Source organism: Sus scrofa, chromosome 15, assembly GCF_000003025.6.
Source record: "Sus scrofa isolate TJ Tabasco breed Duroc chromosome 15, Sscrofa11.1, whole genome shotgun sequence".
NCBI lineage: Eukaryota > Metazoa > Chordata > Mammalia > Artiodactyla > Suidae > Sus > Sus scrofa.
In genome coordinates, this window is record NC_010457.5 from 111,279,317 (window position 1) to 111,306,192 (window position 26,876).

Sequence of the window (26,876 nt, forward strand, 5' to 3'; positions counted from 1 at the left end):
AAACAACCCAATCTAAAAATGGGCAGCAGACCTAAATAGACATTGCTCCAAAGAAGAGGTGGATGGCCAATAGGCACATGAAAAAAAATGCTCAGCATCACTAACTATTAGAGAAATGCAGATCAAAACTACCACCTCACATCCGTCAAAATGGCCCTCATTAATAAGTCTACAAATAGCAAATGCTGGAGAGGTATGGAAAAAAGGGAACCCTACTACATTGTTGGTGGGAATGTAAATTGGTACAACCACTAGGGAAACAGTATGGAGGTTCCTAAGAAAACTAAAAATAGAACTACCATTTGATCCAGTAATCCCACTCTTGGGCATATATCCAGACAAAACAAGAATTCAAAAAGACACACATACCCCTGTGTTCACTGCAGCACTATTCACAATAGCCAAGATGTGGAAACAACTTAAATGTCCATTGACAGATGAATGAATTAGGAAGATGTGGTACATATATACAATGGAATACTACTCACCATAAAAAAGAACAAAATAATGCCATTTTTAGCAACATGGATGCAACTAGAGATTCTCATACTAAGTGAAGTAAGTCAGAAAGAGAAAGACAAATACCATATGATATCACATATATGTGGAATCTAAAGTATGGCACAAATGAACCTATTTGCAGAACAGAAACAGACTCAGAGAACAAACTTGTGGTTGCCAAGAGGGAGAGGGGAGGGAGTGAGGTGGACTGGAGTTGGGTTAGTAGATGCAAATTATTACATTTAGAATGGATAAGCAATGAGGTCTTACTGGATAGCACAGGGAACTATATCCAATTTCCTGGATAGACCATGATGGAAGATAATATTAAAAAACAATGTATATATACATATGACTGAGTCACTTTGCTGTACAGCAGCAATTGGCACAACGTTGTAAACCAAGTATACCTTAATTTAAAAATGCAAAAACAAAAAAAAGAAGAAATACACACACACCCCCAAACTAGCATCATGATTTGCATGAGTTTTCTCACCCTGAAGCATCACTGTTTCATAGGACTCAGGTGACTGCTTCAAATGCTTTTTCCATTGCTGCTAACCTACTGATTTAGAAGCACTCCTTGGATATGCAGTGGGAGAGGATGACTTCGGTCCCCAATTCTTTTGTCATCCTCTGTGTATGTAGAAAGAAAAAAATGTTCCATTGCAACTAGCAGAGCTAGATGAGAGAAAACTAGGCAGAATCGCATGAAGCTAGACAGGGACCAGAGGATCTTCCTAGTGTGCAGGGCTACTGGTAAACCTTAGTTACAGCCATAATTGAACCAGTATGGAGAAGGCTGCCTTGGTCCCCTCAGCCACCATACCATCAGTTTCAGCAAAAGTCAATGAGCCACACACCAGTTTTGGCACACTTAAAGTAAACCATTCCTGAGTTCCCATCGTGGCACAGCAGAAACAAATCTGACTAAGAACCATGAGGTTGTGGGTTCGATCCCTGGCCTCGCTCAGTGGGTTAAGGATCTGGCATTGCCCTGAACTCTGGTGTTGGTCACAGATGTGGCTTGGATCTGCCATTTCTGTGGCTGTGACGTAGGCCGGCAGCTGTAGCTCTGATTGGACCCCTAGCCTGGGAACCTCCATGTGCTGTGGGTGTGGCCCTAAAATAAATAAGTAAAGTAAACCATTCTGCAAAAAGATGACACATCAAAATCTGAAGATGGTATAATTTATTCCCACATTCATTTGGTCACATCGTTACTACACCTATTTATAAGCATAGCTATGTGCCTAATCAGCATTTTTGGAAAGGTGATGAAAGACTACACCAGTTTTTCTTTTGATGCTTTATTGAAATGAGTTTAAATGTTTCCATATGAGAACATACTAAAGACAATCAATGACAGGTCAATTTTATTTTGGATTGCATCTTTGGAAAACTGCCTCCTACTCTAATATTCTGCAATGTTCAGTGCTAACCTTTTGTAAAATGTGCTACAAAGCCAGCCTGCCCTGAGATGGGAATAGTATATATTCTCCACATCCTCCAATCACAATGAAGTAGTATAAGATACATACTTTTTTTAAACCACAATATAGCCAAACAACATGATTCTAAGAGAAGAAAGCTCACCATCCAAACAACATTTCAATGCACTTTGTATCAGAAACTAATTGCAAAGAAAATATTCCGGCAAGAGTCGCAATTCTAACATGATGGTTTTTTCCTCTCCCAGAGATTTTATTGTGAACTCTCATGGTGCAATTCCAAGTTGCTAAGTCACCTGCAGAATAAAAAGATGATGTTGGTATCAAGCACATTAATTTGACACGGAACAGACATCAGCTTTCAGGCTACAGGGAGATAAGGTCAAATAGCAGATGCTAAGTAACTGACAAAGATGAATTAAAATAAAAGTGGGTACAAAAGAATTTCCATAGACCTGATCTCAGACCTTTGGAAATTGAGTTATGTTTCTCAACTAAATACAATATATAATCCCATATTGGATCATAAGCAGAAGGTAAAAATGTATAGAAAATAATATTATTGAGTCCACTGACAATAGTATTTGGTCAATTGATAAAACTGATAGACAGTAGTTAAAGTATCACTGTTAGATTTTCTGAGGTTGATAATCATACTGCGATAATTTAAGAGGATGGCTGGATTCTTGGGAAGTTCATTCTGAAGTATATTGGGGTAAAATAATATGGTGTATATAACCTCAGAAAAATATGTATATATATACATAAAAATAAAAATATGTATATAAAATATGTATATATATAAAAATATGTATATATATACATAAAAATATGTATATAAAAATATGTATATATACATAAAAATATGTATATATCTATAAAATATGTATATATATTAAAATATGTATATATATATACATAAAATATGTATATATATATATCTATATACAGAGAGAAAGAGAAACAAAGAGAGATTGAAGAAGAGAATGAGAGAGTGAGACCGAGACAGAGAGAAAAATGGTAAAGATACTGCAGCAAAATGTTATCTGCTGAATCTGAGTAAAATGCATATGAGGGTTCTTTGTACTATTTTTGCAATGTATCTCTAAGCTCAAAATTATTTCCAAATAAAAATAATAATAAAAGCAATACTTCTTTTCACTAACCATGCCCAAAGCAAATCACTTTTTTGCCCCTTAGCAGTTGTGCATTGTGCTTGTACCATATTATCTTGAATATTTTTATGTACTGCTTTGAATATAAGACAACTTAAACTTCTATTGCACTCTCTCCATTTCTGAGAGGGAAGCGTTGACGTCTCCAACTCGGATAGTGTAGTCATCTGTTTCTCCTTGTAATTCTCTTAGTTTTTACCTCACGTAGTTTGACGCTCTGCTGTTTGGTGCACACATACTAAGGATAATTATGTCTTCTTGGAGAATTGACCCCTTTATCATTACGTAGTGCCCTTCTTTTCATCCCTGATAACTTTCCTTGCTTTGAAGTCAGTTCTATTTGAAATTAATATAGCTTCTTTTCTTTCTTTTGATTAGTGCTAGCATGATTTATTTTTCTCCATCCATCAATCAGTATGGACAGGGCACAGTGGTTTGAAAGCACTCACCTAAGGACCATTCACTCACTGCCACTAATCAACAATAATTACTGAATGTTACTGCCTGCAAAGCACTTTATATACATGTGGGAAGTAATAAGGGAATAAAAGATCTGCTTCCATCAAGAAGCCAACCGTCTTCAATGGTTATGGAAGAAACCATACAGGGGGAGTTCCTGTCTTGGCTCAGCAGAAACAATTCTGACTAGCATCCATGAGGACACAGGTTCCATCTCTGGCCTTGCTCAGTGGGTTAAGGATCCAGCATTGCCGTGATCTTCCATGGAGACGTGGCTGGGATCCTGCATTGCTGTGGCTGTGGTGTAGGCCAGCAGCTGTAGCTCAGATTCAACCCCTAGGCTGGAAACCTTCATATGCCATGGGTGCAGCCCTAAAAAGACAAAAAAAGAAAAAAGAAACCACACAGGGAATGAAACTATATTTTGAAAATAACATACTAAAGAGTAAACTTGAGAGCTAAATTTTCAGTACATAGAGTGCATAGATAAACCTCAGGGGGCTATGAACCACTGTTTCAGAGATCTCTATTCATGATTAAGTTTAAAGTCCAGATTATCTGTGTGTGTGTGTGTGTGTGTGTGTGTGTGTGTGTGTGTGTTATTTCTGGAGTTGTTCTTTTTTAAAATTATTTTCTGTTGTTTTGTTTTACTGTCTAAAGCTTGCTATCTTCAAACTCATATTTTAAAAACTAATATCATCTTACTTCAAAAAAGATCTTTAGTTACAAAGATATGGTTTGAGAAAAGCTATACCTCCAAGTTTCATTATAGCAAATGCCTTTAAAAGAAAACTCGATATAGTAAATATTTCCTAATAGTGTGATTGCTTTGTTACTAGAATAACACATATGAAATCCCTGATGTGACCAAAGATTTCAAGCAGTTCTTAAAGCATTTGCCATAATAAGGTTACATTTTTAATCAATCCATAGTTTGCTTTCAGAAAACCTGAATAAATCCTGAGCCCTGTGTGGCCCAGTTTATTCAGAGATTCACATTTTAAAAATGCATAATAAAAGAACCAAACTTTTTTTGGCTGCACCCGTGACATGCAGAAGTTCTGGGCCAGGGGTTGCACCTGCACCACAGCTGCAACACAAGCCAGAGCAGTGACAACACCAGATCCTTAACTTACTGAACCAACAGGGAACTCCTTAGAGGAAGCAAACTAAATAAAAAGGAATTTCAATTTTCCCTTGTACTTCTTGAGGCAAATCCAATTCAGATCCCAATGATTCTGTTTTCACAATTCCCCCTTCTCCTTTCCCTTTCCTTTTAACCATCCAGAGTCTCTCATTCAATAAAACCTTAAACTATCCCAGCCAGCCAGCCTGGACAACTTTTCTGATTCTCTCCCAGCTCAGCTTTTATTATGCTGACATCTTGGTCTCTCTGACTTCTTTTAAAATTTCCCTTCTACTTTTCAGATTACAACTAAGAGCCCAGAGCTGGACCAGCAAAGAACCCTCCTTCCTTTCTCCTTCCTTTCCAGCCCTGTGCATTTCTGACCATTCTCTGAATTCGGCAACATAAATGTCCCAGGAATCAGATGCACAAGGCAGAGGTGGCAGTGATGCAAAGCCAGCAAAGATAAAATTCTCATTAATGAGAAAGGGACCGAGAATAGGAGCGTCTGATGCAGACATTAATAAAAATCCTCTCTCAACACACTTATTTGAATCAACAGAAAAATAGCTGATTAACTATGGGGGATATTTCTCAAATGTGAAAACGATAATAATGGTCAATATTTATTTAGGGTCAATATTTGCCTCATCTCTTAACATGCATAATATCAGTTAATCATTTCAACAACCTTAAGAGGTAAGCACCATTAGTCTCCCCATTTTTCAGAGGAGGAAACTAAGGCCCAGAGAGGTTAAGCCACCTGCCTGAAGTCACAGAGCCAGTAAACAGTGGGCTTTAGTTTCAAACCCAGAGCATCTAATTCCCAAAGGCTAGACTGTTCACCACAATGTAAGTCAAATTCTCCCAAAACACCTGGTATCATTGTGGTTCAGTTTGGATTTTTGGACTTACTTTGTTCTTAGGCTGTGTGTTCAAAGACAATTTTTTGGATGATTTCCATTCCATGGCATTTGCTCTCCTCGTAGAGCCGCTGGTGGCATTTTTATTCATTGCTCCCCTTCCTAACTTGACACCTAAAAACACATGTAGTAATCATATCTGTATTAAAAACATTTTTTTTTGTCTTTTTGCCTTTTCTAGGGCCCTCCTGCAGCATATGGAGGTTCCCAGACTAGGGGTCTAATCAGAGCTGTAGCCACAGGCCTACGCCAGAGCCACAGCAACACCAGATCTGAACCGCGTCTGCAACCTCCACCACAGCTCACGGCAATGCCGGATCCTTAACCCACTGAGCAAGGCCAGGGATTGAACCTGAAACCTCATGGTTCCTAGTCAGATCGGTTAACCACTGAGCCACGATGGGAACTCCCTAAAAACATTTTTTAAAATGAGTCCACCCATGGTTTTAGATTCTTCCCTTCTGGAATGCTTTGCTTCCATCACCAAAGAGTCTGAGAAATGACTTCCTTGATTTTGATGATGGAGGAAAACCCAAGTCGTAAATGCTCCTGATGCTTTTAAATTCAACCAGCCAGAAAGATGGTATTGCCATAACAACTTTGACCTTTCTTTGTGAGCTCACCTCCTAGTTTTACTTAAATTTCTCTAAGTGATGGAAGTAAACAGGCTTACTCTGTTTGCGGGCATATTCTGCTGCTTTGGGCGCTGTCAACATGGCAAAAGGGTGCAAGGAGAGGCGGAAGGGTGGAGCTCGGGGAACCTGAAAGGAAAACAGGCTTACTTTTAAAAGCTGCCCCCATTCCGTGCTATTAGCACCTGCTGGTTATTACACTTGTTTCAGAACTGGGCTTGTTTATCCAACCCATGGTCCCTATGCATTGCTAGCTGTTGAGGCTCATTTCATGGGTCCCACACCTTCCCACACTGCTGTTCTTTGCTTAGAAGTCCTTTTCACACACTGATGCTCATGGTTCCCGTTACCCGGAGTGGTCTTTTCCTCCTCTTCTGCCCAGAAGCTCCTACTTTTCCTTTGAGATATGGCTCAAATATCACCTTTTCTGAGAAATGGGCCCATCTCCCCACCATCTCTCTCCGGTGCTGGCCCCTCCACCCCCCCAAGGCCGAATTATCCGCTCACTCATCTGTGAACCAAAGCACATTTCACATGAAACACCCCAGTGTCTTAAAGTGAGCTATACCCTGCCGTCTGCTGCAATGCCCTGGCAGCTTCCTCAAGGATTGCCTCTTTCATCATTCATTCATTCAACAAACTCCCAGTGAGCAGCTACTGTGGGCCAGGCCCTGTTTTATGAGCTGTGGTTAGTAAGACAGACCAGATTCCTGCCTTTGGGGGGCTGAGTGAGGAGAAAAAAACAATCAACTATCAGACTACCAGGGTAATCTTATATTGTGGCAGTTCATCAGTGAAACAAGGGGATACGCTAGCAAGTTACTGGGCAACCACTCACTTCGGACAGAAAGGACAGACAACATGAGTTAAACAATAAAAGAAGTTGTGTTCTATTTACAGACAGGACGTTTCATAGCCACCTCAGCTGGGACACTTCTAGATTTGACCTCGGTCCTTTATTCAAACGGCGCACATATTTATTGAGCATTTATATCATGTCCAGCATTGTGAAGTATTAAACAAAAGCGTGAATGATGGCTTCTAACCTTGAGAAGTGCGTAATCTATTCAGAAAGGTGAGCTTAACTCTCAGAAAGCAATTGAAAGTAGGCTCTGTATCAGTGTGTGGAGTAATGATGGCTGAGAGAACAGCCCAGCAGGATGCTGTCTACCAGGCGTAAGAGAAAGAGAACTGGCTCATACAGCCTTCTCTCTTTTTTTTTTTTTTTTTTTTTTTGTCTTTTTGCTATTTCTTGGTCTTGGTTTTTTTTTTGGTCTTTTTGCTATTTCTTGGTCTTGGGCCGCTCCCACGGCATATGGAGGTTCCCAGGCTAGGGGTTGAATCAGAGCTGTAGCCCCCGGCCTAAGCCAGAGCCACAGCAACGCAGGATCCGAGCCGAGTCTGCGACCTACATCACAGCTCACGGCAACGTGGGATATTTAACCCACTGAGCAAGGGCAGGGATTGAACCCACAACCTCATGGTTCCTAGTCGGATTTGTTAACCACTGCGCCACAACGGGAACTCCCTCGTACAGCCCTCTTGATGGACTTCTGCACTTAGGAGACTCAAGACAGGCTTTTCAGGCTCCAGTTTCCTGCCCATTGGGAAAGAAAGAACCCGAGGAGTTTAAAGGTCACTTCCAGCTCACATGTTCTATGAGTCCTGATAATCTGATGACTCACACAAACAGCTAATATATCTTCCAGTGTGGTTTATATTAAAAAGTAATTTTTTATGGCTGCACCCATAGCATATGGAAGTTCCCAGGCAAGGGATTGACTCCAAGCCGCTGCTGCGACCTACACCGATAGGCGCCACAGCTGGGCAATGCTGGATCCTTTAACCCACTGCACTGGGCAGGGGATCAAACCCACGCCTCGGTAGCAGCCTGAGCAGCTGCAGTCAGATTTTTAACCCGCTGCACCACAGCAGGAATCCTGAAAAATCATTTTTAAAGCGGGATGAAATCGAAATCCTAAACCTAGAATTAATCATATGCTGTTGTGTGTGTGTGTTATGCACTGTTGGAGAAAGTATAAATAGATCTAACTTTTCTAGAGGGCCATTTGGCAATACATACCAAACTTTAAAATATGCCTAATACTTTTAGGAATGAATCCCAAGGAGATAATCAAGCACAGGTATTATTTTAGGATAAACTAAATTATGCTGCAGTTATTTTAAAAAGCCTCAAATCTCAATGGATTAAAAAAGATTTATTCCTTCTCTCATGACCTGATCATAGGAGGTAAGGCCTTATGACCTCCTTATGGTCACTCAGGGACCCAGGTCACATGGAAACATAGGCCACTCTTGACGCATGATTCCATGATCAATAGAACAGAAGATAAGATTGAGAATCGGAGTTCCCGTCGTGGTGCAGTGGTTAACGAATCCGACTAGGAACCATGAGGTTGCGGGTTCGGTCCCTGCCCTTACTCAGTGGGTTGACGATCCGCCATTGCCGTGAGCTGTGGTGTAGGTTGCAGACGCGGCTCGGATCCAGCCTTGCTGTGGCTCTGGTGTAGGCCGGCAGCTATGGCTCCGATTAGACCCCTAGCCTGGGAACCTCCATATGCTGCGGGAGCAGCCCAAGAAATAGCAAAAAGACCACAAAAAAAAAAAAAAAAAAAAAAAAAAAGAAAGAAAAAAAAAAAAAAAAAAGATTGAGAATCAAGTACTGGTCTACCCAGAATATCACAACCCACCTTGCTAAGGACATTGGCCAAAGCATTAGGAAAGCCATGCCTGACTCAAAAGTTAAGAAAGTTCAATTCTATCATGTGTCTGGGAGTAGAGAATTTGCCTACTTGTGAACTGCCTTAAGGACCACTACGAGCATTAAGCTATATATGTATGAGGTTATCGCTTAAAGTTGCTGTCCACTGCAGGTCACAGTCTTAAGTCTAGAATTAAGTAATCCAGGCCTAGAACAGCTGTTCTAGGTAGTCATCAAGAACCTAGGCCCTTCCTAGCTTCTCCCTTCATCATCCACAGTTTACAGCTTTCATCCTAATGATCACAATACGGCTGTTCTACCTCTAGCCATCACATCTGAGTTTCAGGCAGAGGGTAGGGGGAAAGATAACCATAGCTTTCCTGGGAGTTTTTCCACACATCTTCCACTTATGTATCATTAACCAGAATTGGGTCACAGCCAGCACTACTGCAGGAGACTTTGGGAAGGTAGTGAGGGATTTTCTTTTCTTTTTTCATTTTACTTTATTTAAAATTTTTTTTTTCAGGTGCTCTTTTTTTTTTTTTTTTTTTGTCTTTTTGGGCTGCACCCACAGCATCGGGAAGTCCCCAGGCCAGGGGTCAAAACAGAGCTGTAACTGCTGCTCTACACCACAACTCACAGCAACACTGGACCCTTAACCCACTGATCAAGGCCAAGGATCGAACTAACATCGTCATGGATCCTAGTCAGATTTGTTTCCGCTGAGCCACGAAGGGAACTCCTCATGTGTTCTTTTTTTTTTAGCTTCATACTTACTTATGGATATCTTCATTGTGTCACGGTAAAAGCATTCTTGCAATTGTTATTTCTCGATTCAAGACTTATTGAGTGCTAAATTACGTCCCAAACACATTCCACAGCAATTTCTTCTACCTGGAAGGGGGAGGAGGCGCTCACAGGGGGATGTGTAAAGGCCCGGAGGCGCTCACACAGAAAGGCCAAGGCAAGGGATGCATCCTAAAGGGATGAAGAGCATAGTAGGATCTTCACCTGCTTTGAGCAGTAACTTATTAAAACATCATTTTGGTCTCACTCACATGGAGGGTGAAGCATTTTGATCCTAGATGTGAAGGCAGTTGAACATATGTTTAGGACAATCACATTTTCCAAAGTAAAAGCAAAGCATGTTGTCTCGAAAAGCAGTTTGTACCTGTCCAAGAAGTTTTGCAAGTGTGATTGGGATATTGCAAAATCATATTTTCTAAACATTTTAGTGTTTATGTTGAAAAAGGGCAAATTTAAAGTGGGAAGAGTACTGAAAAATCTAGGACTTGATGGATTATATCCTATAGCAGTTTTTCTAAAAATTGAGGCTCCATATAAATAAAAAAGAAAAAGACAAATGACCCAACAAGAAATGGACAAAGATTTCAATGGGCACTTTACAAAAGAAGAAAAAAACAGGGAGTTCCCTTTGTGGCGCAGTGGTTAACGAATCCGACTAGGAACTATGGGGTTGCGGGTTCGGTCCCTGTCCTTGCTCAGTGGGTTAACAATCCGGCGTTGCCGTGAGCTGTGGTGTAGGTTGCAGACGCGGCTGGATCCCGCATTGCTGTGGCTCTGGCGTAGGCCGGTGGCTACAGCTCTGATTGACCCTAGCCTGAGAACCTCCATATGCGTGGAGCGGCCAAAGAAATAGCAAAAGACAAAAAAAAAAAAAAGAAGAAGAAAAGAAGAAGAAAAAAAAACATATGCATAATTCCCGCTGGCCTTCAGGGGAAAGTGAAGTAAGACCACAGTGTACACTTAAAAGACTGACAAACTTAAAAAGCAAAAAAAGAAACTTTAAAAAGCGAAAAACATCATGTGATAACCAGATAATCTATATTACAGATAGAAGCGTACATTGGTACAATTATTTTGGAAAATAATTTGGCTTTTAAAGAGCTGAAGGAGTTCCCGTCGTGACTCAGCGGTTAGTGAACCAACTAGCATCAATGAGGATACGGGTTCCATCCCTGACCTTGCTCAGTGGGTTAAGGACCAGGCATGAACTGTGGTACAGGTCGCAGACGTGGCTCGGATCCCGCATTGCTGTGGCTGTGGCATAGGCTGGTGGCTACAGCTGCAATTAGACCCTTAGCCTGGGAACCTTCATATGCCGCGGTTGCAGCCCTGAAAAGGCAAAAAGACAAATAAATAAATGAATAAATAAAGAGTTGAAGATGCACATACCCTGTGACATGGCCATTTCACACGGAGGCATACGCCATACAGAAGCGCTTTACTAGGCACCAAAAGACATATAAAAGAGATAATCCAAATGTCTAAAGCAGAAAAATACATGAATAAATTGTGGCATATTCTGCCAATGGACTACTACCTGCAGTGAAATGTACAACAAGATGGATGAGCTTCTGCAAAATAATGGTGAGTGAAAAAAGAAAACTAAAGAATAATACCTTTACTTCATTTCATTGATATTGCTTCATATATACGTACTGCTTTTATTTCATTACATACAATTCAAAGAACATGGAAAACTAAACAATATCTAGATTAGAAATGCTTAGGTGGTAAAGCTACAAAGAGGATGATAAACATATAATCTGAAATAGTAACATATAATCTGAGATAGTAATCTGGGATTGAGGCCCAATCCCATTGAGCCTGCTGTGGCTCAATGAGATTGGCAGCATCTCTGCAGCACCAGGACACAGGTTTGATCCCCAGCCTGGCACAATGGGTTAAAAAGAATCCAGCATTGCTGCAGCTGCAGCATAGGTGGAAACATGGCTCAGATCTGATGCCCAGGAATTCCATATGCCTCGGGGCACCCAGAAAAGAAAAGAAAAAAAAAAAAAGTAAGATAGTAGAAACCTGGGGCAAAAGGAAGAATGTGGGATTGGAGAGGATACAAAGAGAGCTTCAGAACTGTTAGCATCCCATTTCACACACTTGGTAGAGTTGCTTATTTGCTTGGTCTTCATGCTTTAAATATATATTGTAAGTTTTCTTTGGGACATAACCGATCCTGAGGGGAGTGGCGACATGGCATAGTGGAAATGAATCCGACTAGGAACCATGAGGTTTCGGGTTTGATCCCTGGTCTTGCTCAGTGGGCTAAGGATCTGGCGTTGCTGTGGTTGTGGCGTTGCCCGGCAGCTGAAACTCTGATTGGACCCCAGCCTAGGAACCTCCATATGCCGTGGGTGGGGCCCTTAAAAAAAGTAAAAAAAATTAAAAAAAATAACTGATATTGAAAGTCTGTCTTTTAATCCCTCATTATGGAGATCTGTCAGTACTGAGCTTTTGGTTAAACCTAGGTCCCTCCCCCTATCTTGAAAACACTTGTGCACTTCTGTGCAGTTCAGACCGAGTCAGCATCCTTCAAGAAGACACTCAGGAGATTATTGGAGTCAGTGCCTGGTGGCCGGAGCTGCAGAGGTGTGTGAGGGTGAAGGATGGGCTTGCTGCAGAGACCAGGCTGCTATGGATGGCCTCCTGTGGATAGGAGAAGGAGGCTGGCCAGCCTGAGTGAGGGTGAGTTTGGAAATAATAATATTAATATTGCGGGGCCTCCGGTGCCAGCAATTTAAAATTGAACAGGACCTCTTATATTTATCTGAAGCTAATTGCAAATAACCCACGTTTGTGTGAGACCCGAGTTAAATTTTTATTTCATGGGTCTAAATTCCTCAGCAGAAAAATGGCTCCCTCTGAGCAAAAAAACCAGCTTCCTCTCAAGGGCAGAGCTTAAAGCTAATAGGATTGAACAGTATTGGGTCCATGAGGCCTTTCTGTCACCAGGTGGCAGCAAATAGTCCTGAAGAAAGCTATCAAGCCCACACACACTGTACCCATGAGGTACCAAGTGGTCAATTCTAGCAGCCAGAAATCTACATAATCTGATTAGTATTCAACAGGGCTTTAAGCTCTAGCTTGGAAGGGATTTCAGCTGTTGCTTAGGAGACATTTTATGTGAAGGAATTAAAGGTCATTCAGATACATGTAGCAGTTAGAGAAGAACTTTTGTTAGCAATGATTTTTTTGAAGAGTAATGATTTTTTTTTTTTGAACAACCACACCTACTAGTTAAAACCATTTTTGGCAATCCCAAAGGAATGTCTTAAAATAGCCCTTACAATTTAATCTTTGAAATGCGACCTTTCCGTGATGAGGTCCTGCTAATTCCTTATTTAAGATGCAGAAGGGGTGCTGGAGTAGAGCTGAGAAAGAGAAAGGCCTGCACTAACATCCTTGAGGCAGGGAGGAGCTTGTGAGGTCCATGTGGGCAGAAGATCCTCAGATGCTTATATGTGCAGCTCAAATCAAGTCATACCCTTTGTGATAATTTGTTGTCTTGAATAGGCAACGTTTATATTGGATACAAACTATTGGTTATAATGGATGTGTGATGAGCTATTTAATTTTTGAATATTTAAAGATGATTTTGCCTTTTAGGGTACATGCGGCAAGGCTGAAAGACATTTTTGCTGGTCATATCTGAAGTAGGGGTGGGAAGCTATTGGCATCTAATGGGTAGAGGCCAAGGATGCTGCTAAACATTCCCACAATGCACTGGACAGCCCTGACTCCATCCCTACACACACGGCAAAGAATTATCTGGTCTGAAATGCTGAGAACCCCTGATTTAGAGGAATATAGGGGTAATCAGATATATTCCCTGCCTCTGAGTGCCAGAACCTTAACCATAGCTGTTATAACTCACCTCATTTCCCATGGCAACCCCATCTTCTGGTCCCTATTTTTACAAATGAAAGTGAGGCTGATAGAGCGGCATATGGAGGTTCCCAGGCCAGGGGTCTAATCGGAGCTGCAGCTGCCAGCCTACACCACAGCCACAGCAATGTAGGATCTGAACCGCGTCTGCAACCTACATCACAGCTCATGGCAAAGCAGGATCCTTAACCCACTGAGCAAGGCCAGGGATCAAACCCGAAACCTTGTGGTTCCTAGTCAGATTCGTTAGCCACTGAGCCACAACGGGAACTCCAGAAGCACAGGATTATTCTTATAGCTGGTGGAGCTGCGGTTCAAATTCAGGCAACCTGACTCTAAAATCCTCATGCCTCACCCACAAACTATCTTTCATGTACAGGACACTCATATACTATAATGATAAACAAACACAGATTTATGAAGGAAACCCTTGAAACTGAGTCCCCCTAACACTAAGTTCCTCAGCTGAGTTTATGACTAACATCTCTATTCAAAAGGTTATTCCTTTTCTTGGCCAATACCTGTTCCCCTCAAGACTGAGGACTGTCAAAGGAAAGGGGAATGGAAAGCAAGCATGACCCTGCGGGGCCTTCCCAGGTATAAAGGCCTTTCTGTGTCCCCTGTTTCTTGTTTGTGGGAAAAAGGTTTCACTTCCTAGACCTTCCCCAAGTTCCAAAGGGCAGATGCAAACTGTTACTTATTAAAGGAATGCGGGAGGGCAGGAAGAAAAAGCAGTGCAGCCTGGGCTCTGGGCCTGGTTCCTCCAGGGATGAGCACTACAATTTGATCCAGATCTCTGAGTTCTGCAGGAATCCAGAAGGAGGATGGTAATTTCAGGCTGAGTACAAGTCTGGGGAGCCCAGGCTGGTTGGAACCAGAAGGCTGATGATTGACATTTCTGGAAAACCATCCAGGTACCTTCCCACCAAGCAGTCAAAGAAGGGCTACATGCCCTGTGGCCCTCCCCTCCAAATTTTGCCCATAAAACCTTTTTTCCTGAAACCCATTGGGGAGTTCAGATCTTTGGAGCTTGCTTGGTTCTGCAATAAACTTTTCTCTGCTCTAAACTCTGTTTCAGTTGCTTGGCCTCACCACAGGTCGGGCCCGTGAGCTTGAGTTTGACAATATGCCCTTTCTGAGGAGATGATTTATTTGCCTTCTGAGCTTGTCACTATGTAGTCCATGTGTACATCTGGGCTTTTTTGCTATTGGTCACTGATTGTGAGGACAGAGATGGAGACAAAACAGAGATGGTGGTGAACAAAGGCTCTTTAATGAATGAGTAAAAGGCTGAATGGATGATGGATGGATAGAGATTTGCCAGCCCACTCTAAACAGCATGGCTGTTTTGGCCTTTTTTTTTTTTTTTTTTGTCTTTTCGCCATTTCTTGGGCCGCTCCCACGGCATATGGAGGTTCCCAGGCTAGGGGTCGAATCAGAGCTGTAGCCGCCGGCCTACGCCACAGCCACAGCAACGTGGGATCCGAGCTGTGTCTGAGACCTACACCACAGCTCACGGCAACGCTGGATCCTTAACCCACTCATTGAGGCCAGGGATGGAACCTGAAACCTCATGGTTCCTAGTTGGATTCGTTAACTACTGTGCCATGACGGGAACTCCTGTTTTGGCCTTTTTAATGAACCTGGTTCCTCTGAGGTACTTGGACACCATGTTTGCAAGCCTTCTGGATGGATAACCCAGGTGAGACTGGAGGGCTTCACAGCTTCATTCTTTTCTGGATGGGATTTTTCCATATTTGCTCTCTGTCCACTTGCATTGAAACCAACCAACCAGAGTGCCTGGTGCCTGCCCTAGACCTCCCCCAGGCCCGGAAGAGGAGGGTGAGAACACGTGATGTCTGAAACAGAGGGGCCTGGGCTCAGATATTTATGTGTCTCTTTTGGGGTGAAAGTGGTTTGAGGAAAGGTGAGAGGATGGAAGCCTGGAAGGGAGAAAGAAAAAACAAACAGGAATGAAGCAGCATGGTTTGCTTGGCTCTCTAAGAACACAAAAGAGCTGGACTTTCTTTAGAAGTCAAGAACAGCTTGGTCTCTGAGGAACACAGGACTTGGGGTGGCTTATACCTCAACCAAGGTCAGGTGCAGTATAAGATATAAGCCATCTTATTTGACTTTCTCACCCTTAATCCCCTGTACCCTCCACTATATCAAATGAATGAATGAATGAATGAATGAATGGTTAGAGTTGAAACCAGAGTGATCAGAGAGGAGGGGCTGGTTTCCTCTGTAGTCAAGGAAACTTGCGTCTCAGGATCAGGCCAGGTTACACAGGAATTAAGTGAATGGACCGCTGGATTCAGTTACAACACTTCTGAGTCAATGCTTGACTCTTAAGCTGGTCCTGGTGGACTCCTGGCTTCATATGACCCCACTGCTTGCAATATGTCTGCAGGTAAAAGAACAAGAGAGGCAGGTGTGCTGTGGCCAGAGCCCCTGCTCTGCCCTGGCCTCCCTTCCCTGGTGGGGGCATCGAAAGGGACAGAGTGAGCAGCTGTGACAGTGTGAACAGAATCCTCTGTGAGGGTGGGGTTCTCCCAGTTTCCCCCGACTCCCTCTGCACACCAGCCCTGCCCACACCACCTGCCCTTTCCCCTTCCCGTTTCCCCTTTTGTTATCAAGACGGAAAGGGATCAGTAGGTAGCTCACCTCTAAATAGAAGCCCATACTTTTTTTCTTTTTATTTAGGGTTGCGCCCATGGTATGGGTTCCCAGGCTAGGGGTTGAATCGGAGCTGCACCTACCGGCCTACACCACAGCCACAGCAAACGTGGGATCAGAGCCGAGCCTGCGACCTACATCACAGCTCATGGCAACAGCAAATCTCCGACCCACTGAACGAGGTCAGGGATCAAACCTATATCCTCATGAATACTAGTCGGGTTCATTACTGCTGAGCCACAATGGGAACTCCTGGAAGTCCATACTTTATATGTTTACTAAACGTTCATACTTCCATAAATAATAAAACCTGAACTTGTTGTAAAGATCATTCAGAACAGTCCATTTTTTAAAAAATTAAAAAAAAATTTTTTTTTGGCTGTGCTTACAATGTGTATAAGTTCTCAGGCCCGGGATCAAACCTGAGCCATAACAGTAAGCCAAGCCACAGCAGTGATAACATGGAATCCTTAACCTGCTGCAGGACAAGAGAACTCCAGAATACCCCATTTTTAAAAAATCAGTATATGGAAGCCCAAAGAAGGAAAAAGACCTGGTCAGAACTCAGCCGGGGTCTCTGGACTCCCAGATTTTTACTTCTTCTACTATACTGATTTCTAAGTAGTCTTGTGGAAGGAGATGCAGCCTCAGTAAATTAGATAATTTAACATGAGAAGGAAGCCCACAGTATTTTGTGGGTTTTTTTAGGGCCACACCCACAGCATATGGAGGTTCCCAGGCTAGGGGTCAAATCAGTGCTGTAGTCACCGGCCTACACCACAGCCATAGCAATGCAGGATCTGAGCTGCGTCTTCAGCCTACTCCACAGCTCACGGCAGCGCCAGATCCCTAACACACTGAGCAAGGCCAGGGATCGAACCTGCATCCTCATGGATACTAGTCAGATTTGTTTCTGCTGCGCTGCGAAGGGAACTCCGGAAGCCCATAGGTGTTGTCCTCATTCTGGAAGTTATAGTACATCATACAAGAGAGCGCTTGGATTTGCCAGAGCCACAGTATAGAAAGTGTAAGGGAGAAATTCTGTTCGTTAGCAGCACAGGCAGAATCTTGACTCCAAGGCTGGGGCTCTCTTGGCTCCCTCTATTAGGCCTTACGTAAAATGCATTTGTTACTGTGAATGTAGTTCTCTACATAAGGAAAACACCTTACATTTATTACCCAAGTAAGATATCCCTACAGCTGGTTGTGTACATTTTACAGACAGCTGTTATTCCATGCCTGAAAATGCAGCATTATGAATTAATGAAATAAAGAAATTCTCTCTAAAATTCCCTTTTATTGATGGTCTCAGGTCATCCCTACCTTGGCAGTTCCAGAACTGGCAGAAGCATCAGCCCCATAAATTTTAAAGACTTCCTCAATTGGGATACTGTTCTGTTAAACAACAATAACAATAAAAAAATGTATTATCAGATCATGGCTTTTCTTTTATTACAAAACAAAACTCAACAACAACAACAAAGACAAAAAGACCAAAAAAAAAGGGAGTTCCTGTTGTGGCACAGTGGTTAACGACTCCGACTAGGAACCATGAGGTTGCGGGTTCGGTCCCTGCCCTTGCTCAGCAGGTTAAGGATCCGGCGTTGCCATGAGCTGTGGTGTAGGTTGCAGACATGGCTCAGATCCCGCGTTGCTGTGGCTCTGGCATAGGCCGGTGGCTACAGCTCTGATTGGACCCCTAGCCTGGGAACCTCCATATGCCGCGGGAGCGGCCCAAGAAATAGCAACGACAAAAAGACCAAAAAAAAAAAACTATTTTAGCTCTGGTACATTCAGTACCATGCCTGGAGAACATGGGTACTCAACAAATAACTTCTATATAAATGAATAAATCAGAGTATCCTATTATTTATGTGTTATTTCCCCCCCTTAAATGTTTTCACAATGCAATGCAGAAGTCAGTCTTTTTATTAATCTTTAAAAATGAAGAAATTAATAAATTTTAGTAAATTCTAAATTTTTAGAAACATTGGTTGAAAAGTAGAATAAATATTCATTAATATACAAATGCACTTTGTAGATACAAAATCTCCAGATATGCAAATAATGGTCTTTTCCTTACCATTAAGATTCCAGCAAAAGATGATAAAATCATTGCTTCTCGTTCTCTGTGGTTTGGATATATGGGTCTACCCCGAAATGGCATTTTCCTAAGGAGGAATATGAATAAATAAGAGGGGGGGTTATTTTTGTTCTTTTTGACACATGCTAAGGTTGTGACGATAATCAGAAGTAATAAGTGTCAATGGCTGTGTGTCATGTGTTTATTCGCAAAATTGATACGATTAATCCATCATCAGTTAAGTATACCGTTCGAATTTGGAATCTTCCAACAGTAGTGATGAATTTGCACTCATCTATCCATGTTTCTGCAACTATCAAACACTGGCAGACTGGCCCCTATTGTGGACAATTATGGTTTCCTGTCCTTGTGGCAATTTGCTGGGGTAACTGCTTCATCCCATTGTAAGCCTATACATTTCTAGGGAAGCTGACAACACCTTAGAATCCAAGGATGGCGAACATACTGTGGACTAAGGTAGTCAGTGTATTCTGTCCCCAACTCCACCCCAGATAAGTCAGAGCAAACAGAGCCATTAAGACACAATTCTGTGACTTAAAAAATTCCTGGAGTTCCCATCATGGCTTAGTGGTTAACGAAACTGACTAGAATCCATAAGGACACAGGTTCCATCCCTGGCCTTGCTCAGTGGGTTAAGGATCCAGTGTTGCCATGAGCTGTGGTGTAGGTCGCAGGTGCAGCTCTGATCCCACCGTTGCTGTGGCTGTGGCGAAGGCTGGCAGCTACAGCTCCAATTCGACCCCTAGTCTGGGAACCTCCATATCCCTCGGCTGCAGCACTAAGAAGACAAAAGGAAAAAAAAATCCATTCTCAGGAGTTCCCTGGTAGTCTAGTGGTTAGGATTCAGTGCTTTCACCACTGTGGCCCAGGTTCACTCTCTGGTCTGGGAACCGAGATTCTCACAGCAAGCTTTGGCATGCCATGGCCAAAAAAAAAAAAAAAGAAAAAAAAAATCCATTCCACCCTGGCCTGAATGTTGTGAGAAAGTGGGCTGGAACTATGAATCGTGTCTACCCAGAGGAAAAAGCAAAGAGATAGATCCTGGTGAGCTGGTTTGAGTTTTGAATTAAGCCATGCCTAGTGGACCTACCCATAGATTTTTCAGAGGCAGTAAATCAATCCTTCCCCCTTCTCTCTCTCTCTCTCTTTTTTTTTTTTTTTTTTTTTGCTTAAGTCTGTTCAAACTAGATTTTCTGCTTATTACAACTAAATGCTGCTGTTAACTGATACAACTATCCAGGACCAGGTGTGTGTTCTAAAGCCATGGAACAGAAACAACTGGCCTCTGGAATAAGCCATTCAGTCCTGGCGTCATTAGTTTCATGTTCTTCCCAAATGAGTGGCTCTGCCTGGCACACATGGAAGAAGATGCCAGTAATTTTGAGAAGGATTCAAACAGCTGTGATTCTAACTGCTCCGTTCAGGTACCCATCAGGTTAAATGCTTAAGAAGTTGTGTTTGAAAGTCCTTAGGAAAAGGTTGCAAACTTTAACCAGAAAATTGACCATTAAAAAAAAAAATCGAGACATGTATGCAATAAAGCAGAGTTATATTTCTAAGGCAGAACATTCTATGCAAGAAAGATGTGCATCTGACAGAAACCAATTAACAGAGATGCAAAATATGTCAGCAACATATACACCTTCTTTGAATTGATGACCATGGGGTTTCTAGCTGGAGAGAGAGATTCACCCAGCCGTATTTTCAAATCAGAGTGCCTCCTGGTGAAAGATGCAGAGAGAACTTCCCCTGTCATCACTCAGAGTCACACATTAAAACAAGACAAAACGGAGTCCCCATCATGGCTCATCAGGTTAAGAACCCCACTAGTATCCATGAGGATGTGGGTTTGATTCCTGGCCTCACTTAGTGGGTTAGGGATCCGATGTTGCCCTGAGCTACAGTGTAGGTTGCAGATGCAGCTTGGATTTGGTGTTGCTGTGGCTGTGGTGTAAGACAGTGGATACGGCTCCGATTCAGCCCCTAGCCTGGGAACTTCCATATGCGACAGGTGTGGTTCTAAAACAAAACAAAACAAAAACTCTTCAACTTACACTTCCTCCCATTCCAGCCAAGTTAAATCTTCTGAGTGATCCACCCATTGCAAAGCAGCACTGATGGCCAGGTCATAGTGTGCCTGGAAGTAGGAAGCACAGGGAGCAAGGGAGTGGGCTGAGGCATTGGCCAAAAGCATGCCCTGGACCCAATGACAGGAGCACTGCCAAGCCTATTCTACTCTTTTGTCATGTCCACAGCGGGGAGGGCCATCAGCTGTGTCCAGTAACATGATGCTCAGACAGAAATAACTAGCATTTTTCAGGCATGACATTTACCTCCCACTAGAGCAGTTTGTTTGTGTGTGTGTGTGTGTGTGTGTGTGTGCGCACACGCACGCGCATGTGCGCGTACAGACCAAAAATGAAAGAATAGATTCATGGAAAGAACTCTAAACTAGGAATAAGGGAATCTAGGTTCAAATCTAGATATTGCAACAGCTCGTGGTACTATATTCTTGGGTGAGCAACTGATGTTCTCTGGGCCTCAGTTTCTTTGAATTATAACATAGAAAAAAGTGGAGTTCCCTGGACCTGGCCTTGTCACTTGTGGCTCAGGTTCAATCCCTGGCCCGGGAGTTTTGTCATGCCACAGTGCAGAGAGAAAATCAAAAAAGAAAATGAAGACAGTGAAGGTGAAGGAAGAGGGACATAGAGACCAATTTCTAATTCTGTGGGTAGAACATCAGAAACACACTCGGGGCGGGGGTGTCTACCCGGGGAGCTGGGGGACTCCCAGGAGGCTTCAGAGCTGGGGCTTGAAGGATGAGGAGAATTTCCAGAGGTGGAGAAGGCCTTCCCAGGTAGAGGGTCCAGCAGAGGTGAGAACTGGGCGTAGACCAGGTTAGGTGACTTGCTAAGAGTCTCCTATGCAGGAAAAAGCTAGGACAAGTTGGGATGTTCATTCCTTTCCTACCAAACACATTTGCTGGTGATTCCTAAGCGTACTCACTGGTTATCTATCAAAACAGTCCTTCTTTCCTCCCGATCCCCAACTCCAGAAAGGGGAAGATCAGTTTTGGTTTTGCGTTTTTCAATGGGTTCCAAGGCTTTATCTAACTCTAATATTCTAATCATACAACAATTACATTATTTGCAGTGCAATTATAGCAGGGTGGTTATTTCTTTCAGGGATGAAACCAAACCTGAAAGAGGGAACGAAGGAAGAGAGGGATGGAGGGAGGGAGGAAAGAGGGAAGGAGGGAGGGAAGGAGGAAGGAAGGCCAGGAGGGGAGGAGGGACTGTGATCACTTGTTGAAACAGAATCCAAAGATTGTTGCCTGGACCGGGAGCACTGGCCTCATTGACTTGCTCATTAGAAATGCATATCAGCCCCACCCCAGACCTCCTGAATCAAACCGGTCTTGTAATGAGATCTCATTAAAATTTAAGAAGCACTTATCTAATTGATTTAATTTCTCCATTTCATACATGCACAGGGATGTAACTTAGAATGCCAAGCCTTAACTGCTCCTTCAACCCCGGGGAGATCAGACAGGATGGGGGGAGGGGAGGGGGGCAAGTGGTCCCTTCTTCCTCATCGGGCCCGAAGAGTGAATGGGTAGCATAGAAAAGCTGAGGGCTCACTAATCTCTTTTGAATTAGATCTTTACACAGTTCCCTTAATTTATGATGTGAACTTTCATTACAGAACATGAATCTGAATTTCAGCATGCAGAGCAATAAAGTTTAGGATTAATCACGTCTTTGGTTTTCTCCATTAATGAAAATGTTTTTAAAAATGATTATGTTTGAGAACTACATGAGAGTTACTCTCCGCAAAACGTTTGAAACATTATGTACATCATAATTAATCTTGTACTCATTTTGCTTTTTAAAGTGCCACAGCTGCGGCAACCCTGGCTCCTGAACCTGCTGCGCCGCAGCGGGAACTCCCTCGTGACTTTTACTTTCCCATTCTTTTTGCTTTCAGTTTAATGAGTTGAAAAGACCCATGGACAATCCTAGGATGAGAAGATGAGGAAGCGGACCTTCTGGGGGATCTAGATTAGCCTCGTTTATGATAGACATTACGTCCTTGTTCTGTCCCCTTAATACACACGTGACATAGACGTGACTCACGGCAGCAAGAACTTTCTTTACCATATCATCTAGAAAAGTGAGTTGTCTTCTTCCTTTTGGATCAAATTCATTCTCCCGGAGTCTGATGCCAATATAATCTCTCCTTAAAAGCAAGAGAGCAGGATTGAACCAGTGGGAATGTCTCAGAAGCTCCATCTACAGACGATTCCTTCCCAATCCCGCCCTCCTCCACCAAATAGAAGCAAAGTCACTCATGGCTCTTGTAGCTGAATGAATATTCATTTTGATTTAAACAGCCATTCTGCAACCCTGCAGGTGTAAAGTATCTAAATTTAGTGAAAAATCACATTTATCGAAATATAAACTCATGTGGAACAGAGTCTCTAGGAAAGCAGGGAGTATGATAAATTCCCATAGGCAGAGCAGATTGTACAAAACCGAAGGGCTTGAGAACCACTGTTTAAAATAAAGATTCCCTTGCTGCCCTTGCTAAACTCAGGCAGAATGTCCAGAGTCGATAAATTCCAGATATATGCCATTCCACAAAGATGTGCTCTTTGGCCCGAAGACTTTTTTCCCCATTAGAATGCAGATACCCTTAGAGGAGTTATGCATAAAAACATATTAGTGATTCCACTTTACTGAATCTTACCAGGTCCTTTCCTAATGGACGTTTAATCAGAGGAGGGGAGAATATGGCCCTGAAAGGTGAGCAGAAAGGGTGTTACCCTGGGAAAGTTGGGAAGAGGCACTGGATGTAGGCAAAAGGACTCCTGGGTCTCCAAGGTAGATCTCACAATATTTTGTTAGGACCAGTTCTGTTTGTCAACGTCTTTACCAAACACTTTGGGCAAGTTCCTGTACTGGGGATAAATTTGCTTTTGGTTTCTAAAAGCTCTTCTTCTGAGTCATTAAGATATTCTAGATAGCTGAAAATTCTTGAAGTTTTGTTTTGGAATTCCAAAACATCTTATTGAAAGTAGCTTAAATGGATTCTTTGGATGTAAAATGAACTTATATCAGTTTTGAAATTCTAGTTCTTTGGATGAGATATGCAGAGGAATTGGAATTCGTAATTATGGTTTGTGCTTTATTAGGCTGGCCTCCAAAAACATACATGTAAACATATATGAATTCATAACAGTTTACTGCAGCATTTCTTAAGGATTTGTTAAAAGACAATTATCTTAGTAGGCAAAGAAAGGACATTTAATGGGGACTGTGATATGGTCTCTGATAAAAAGTGTGTAATTGTTGTACTACAGTCATGAAATGGAACATAACCTTTTTCCTTCTTATAGTACAGTCTGTGATTTTCACCAAACTGTTAACAAAATACCAAGTCAAAGAAAAGCTGCTACGGGAGAAAAACATTTTCATGGGAAAACTTAATATTTTCTTTATGTGTTTAAAAAATTCAAATGGCAAAAAAAAAAAAGAAATTCAAATGGCAAAAAGTGGAGATGAATCATTTAATCAGTAAGACGGACAATAAAAGAAGCAGAAGCTGCAGCTTAAATGCTGGGCCCCTGGGTACCTTTTCCAGAAATCTCTCCTATACCTTTTTACCAGCCAGGCCCATTAAAAGGCATACCTTGCCCAGTGCAGGCTGGGGCTGTGGACTCAGATCTTAGGCTCTAGAATGGAGATGCCTCGGATGTGCATGCTGCTGGCAGAAACATCCTGCCAAGATTCAGCATCCTGCTTAGGACCACATGTGAGGCCTCTTGGGCAGGAGACAGAGGCCAGATCATCTGAATTTCTCTTAGAGCCCAGACACAGATTCTCCCTTCGGCTTTTACCCACCCCTGCAATATCCAGCCATCTATGACATAATACCCATCAAATGCTGAGTGTCATAAATGAAAATTTTCCTCAATCAGACTTACAGGAGCTTTTTTATTTCCTTCTTTAGGAGCCTTCTATCCATGTTAAAGGCTTGTCCAGCTGAGCAGGTATCTGCAGTTGCACTGCACCTGTTATCCTTTGGAAAGACCCAGCCTCTCGAGCCTGGAAGCTACAGCAGCGAATGAGAGAGAATCTGAGTTAGGGATGCTATCACTCCTAATACCAGTCATGGAGTCCTAAGCTCTGGAAGGGATCCGAGAGTGTGCAGGCCTCTTGCCAGCAGGTACCAGGTCAGAAGGCTGTCTGGAGGCCAGTACACAGTACTTTGAGTTTATCTGATGCCTATAATTCCTTCCAAGTTGTCTTTTTTTTTTTTTTTTTTTTTCCTTTTTTGGCTGTACCTGCAGCATGTGGAAGTTCCCAGGCCAGGGATCAAATCTGAGCCGCAACTGTGACCTATGCCACAACTTTGGCAATGCTGGATCCTTAACCTTCTCCATCACAGTGGGAGCGCCCCAAGTTTTTCTGATATTCATCATTTACTTATCCTTGCAATAAATGAGCAAGTAGGAAACAAAAACAAATCTAACTGGTATCCATGAGGACATAGGTTCGATCCGTGGCCTTGTTCAGTGGGTTAAGGATCCAGCGCTGTCATGAACTGTGATGTGGGTCACAGATGTGGCTTGGATCCTGAGATGTTGTGGCTGTGAAGTAGACCGGCAGCTGCAGCTCCAATTCGACTCCTAGTGATGGATAATTTTATAAGTCAACTTGGCTGGGCCACTGTGCCCAGATGTTTGGTCAAATATTATTCTGGTTGTTTTGTGAAGGTGTTTTTTGGATGAGACTAATATTTAACTCAGTGGACTTGGAGTTCCCATTGAGGCTCAGTGGGTTAAGAATCCTACATAGTAAGATGGTGGAATGGAAGGACTGGAGCTCAACTTCTCTCCTAAAAACAACAAAATTCACAACTAAAGACTGAGCAATCTCCACCCAAAAGGACTGGCAACCTTAAAAAAGATATCCTACTCGAGAAGAAAAAGAGGAGGCCACATCAAGAGGTAGGAGGGGCGATTGCACGATATAAACAACCCCATACCTCCTGGGTATGAAGCTCCACAGACTGGAAACTAACTGGTTCACAGAGACTCACCTACAGGAGTGAGAGTTCTGAGCCACACATCAGACCCTCACATGTGGGGACCTGGCACTGGGAGAAAGAGCCCCTGGAGCATCTGGCATTGAAGGTCAGTGGGGCTTGTGTGCAGGAGCTCCACGGGACTGGGGGAAATGGAGACCCCATTCTTAAAAGGCGCACACAGACTTTCACGTGCACTGAGTCCCAGGGCAAAGCAAAGTCTCCAAGGGAATCTGGGTCAAACTTGACTGCAGTTCTTGGAGGACATCCTGGGAAAACAGGGGTGAATGTAGCTTGTTGTGAGGGATAGACATTGAAAGCAAAGCTCTCCGGGATATTCAGCAGCTTGCCTGTCTCTGGAGGTGGTCATTTTGGGAAAATCTGGCCCTACCCGTCAGCCAGCTGCTGAGAAGCCCCTGGGCAAACAACAATCCAGGTGGGATCACAGCCCCACCCCTCAGTACACAGGCTACCTAAAGGCCCCTCAGGCACACAGCTGCCTCGAATCCATCCAGAGACTAAGCCCCACCCACCAGAGGGATTAGAATCAGCTCCACCTACCAGTGGGCAGGCATCACCCCCCCATCAGGAAACCTACAGCAAGCCCCCACCCTGAATTCAGCCACAAGGAGGGCAGACATCAGAAGTAAGAGAGGCTACAACTCTATTATCTGTCAAAATGTCACCACACCAAAAACCTATAAAAATGAAAAGACAGAGAACTATAACTCAGATGAGGGAGAAAGGAAAAACCCCGAAAATCAGCTAAGCAATGAGGAGATTCTTAGCCTCCAGGAAAAAGATTTGAGACTGTTGATGCTAAAGATGATGCAAGACATTGGAAATAAACTGGAGACAAAGATGGATAACTTACAGGAAACACTGATCAAAGAGATACAAGACATAAAACTTAAACAAAAGGAGATGCAAAATACAATAACTGAAATAAAAAATTCACTACAGCAGCTAACAGCAGAATACAGGAGGCAGAAGAACGAATAAGCGAGATGGAGGACAGATTAGTGGAAATTACGGATGCTGAACAGAAAGGAGAAAAAAGATTGAAAACAAATGAAGAGAGTCTCAGAGAACTCTGGGACAACATGAAATGCAACAACATCCGTATTATAGGGGTGCCAGAAGGAGAAGAGAGAGAGAAGGGGACAGAAAAAATATTTCAAGAAATGATAGCCGAAAACTTCCCTAACATGGGGAAGGAATTACTCACTCAAATCCAGGAAGCACAGTGAGTACCATATAAAATAAACCCAAGGAGGAATACACCGAGACACATATTACTCAGACTGACCA

General features: G+C 42.8%; 1 protein-coding gene and 1 long non-coding RNA gene across 4 annotated transcripts; one reads left to right on the plus strand and one right to left on the minus strand.

Moving 5' to 3' along the window:
* C15H2orf80 (chromosome 15 C2orf80 homolog) lies at positions 1,679-24,599 on the minus strand. 3 transcript variants are annotated; one of them, XM_003359627.4, is made up of 8 exons: positions 24,463-24,599; positions 22,634-22,715; positions 20,531-20,613; positions 18,456-18,543; positions 17,696-17,767; positions 6,309-6,396; positions 5,628-5,749; positions 1,679-2,248 (listed from the first exon to the last, which is right to left on the minus strand). In XM_003359627.4, the coding sequence occupies exons 1-8, from the start codon at positions 24,501-24,503 to the stop codon at positions 2,240-2,242; spliced, it is 585 nt and encodes a 194-aa protein (XP_003359675.2). In that variant the 5' UTR covers positions 24,504-24,599; the 3' UTR covers positions 1,679-2,239. The 3 variants fall into 3 exon arrangements, with proteins under 3 accessions (XP_003359675.2, XP_013839884.2, XP_013839885.2); XM_013984430.2 differs by having other exon boundaries at positions 22,613-22,715; positions 24,463-24,597; XM_013984431.2 differs by lacking the exons at positions 1,679-2,248; positions 5,628-5,749; positions 6,309-6,396 and adding an exon at positions 13,931-16,100 and having other exon boundaries at positions 22,613-22,715; positions 24,463-24,597.
* On the plus strand, positions 12,408-24,605 carry LOC110257036. Its single transcript, XR_002339196.1, has 3 exons — positions 12,408-12,493; positions 22,464-22,649; positions 24,489-24,605. It is a non-coding gene; the product is annotated as an uncharacterized LOC110257036 (long non-coding RNA).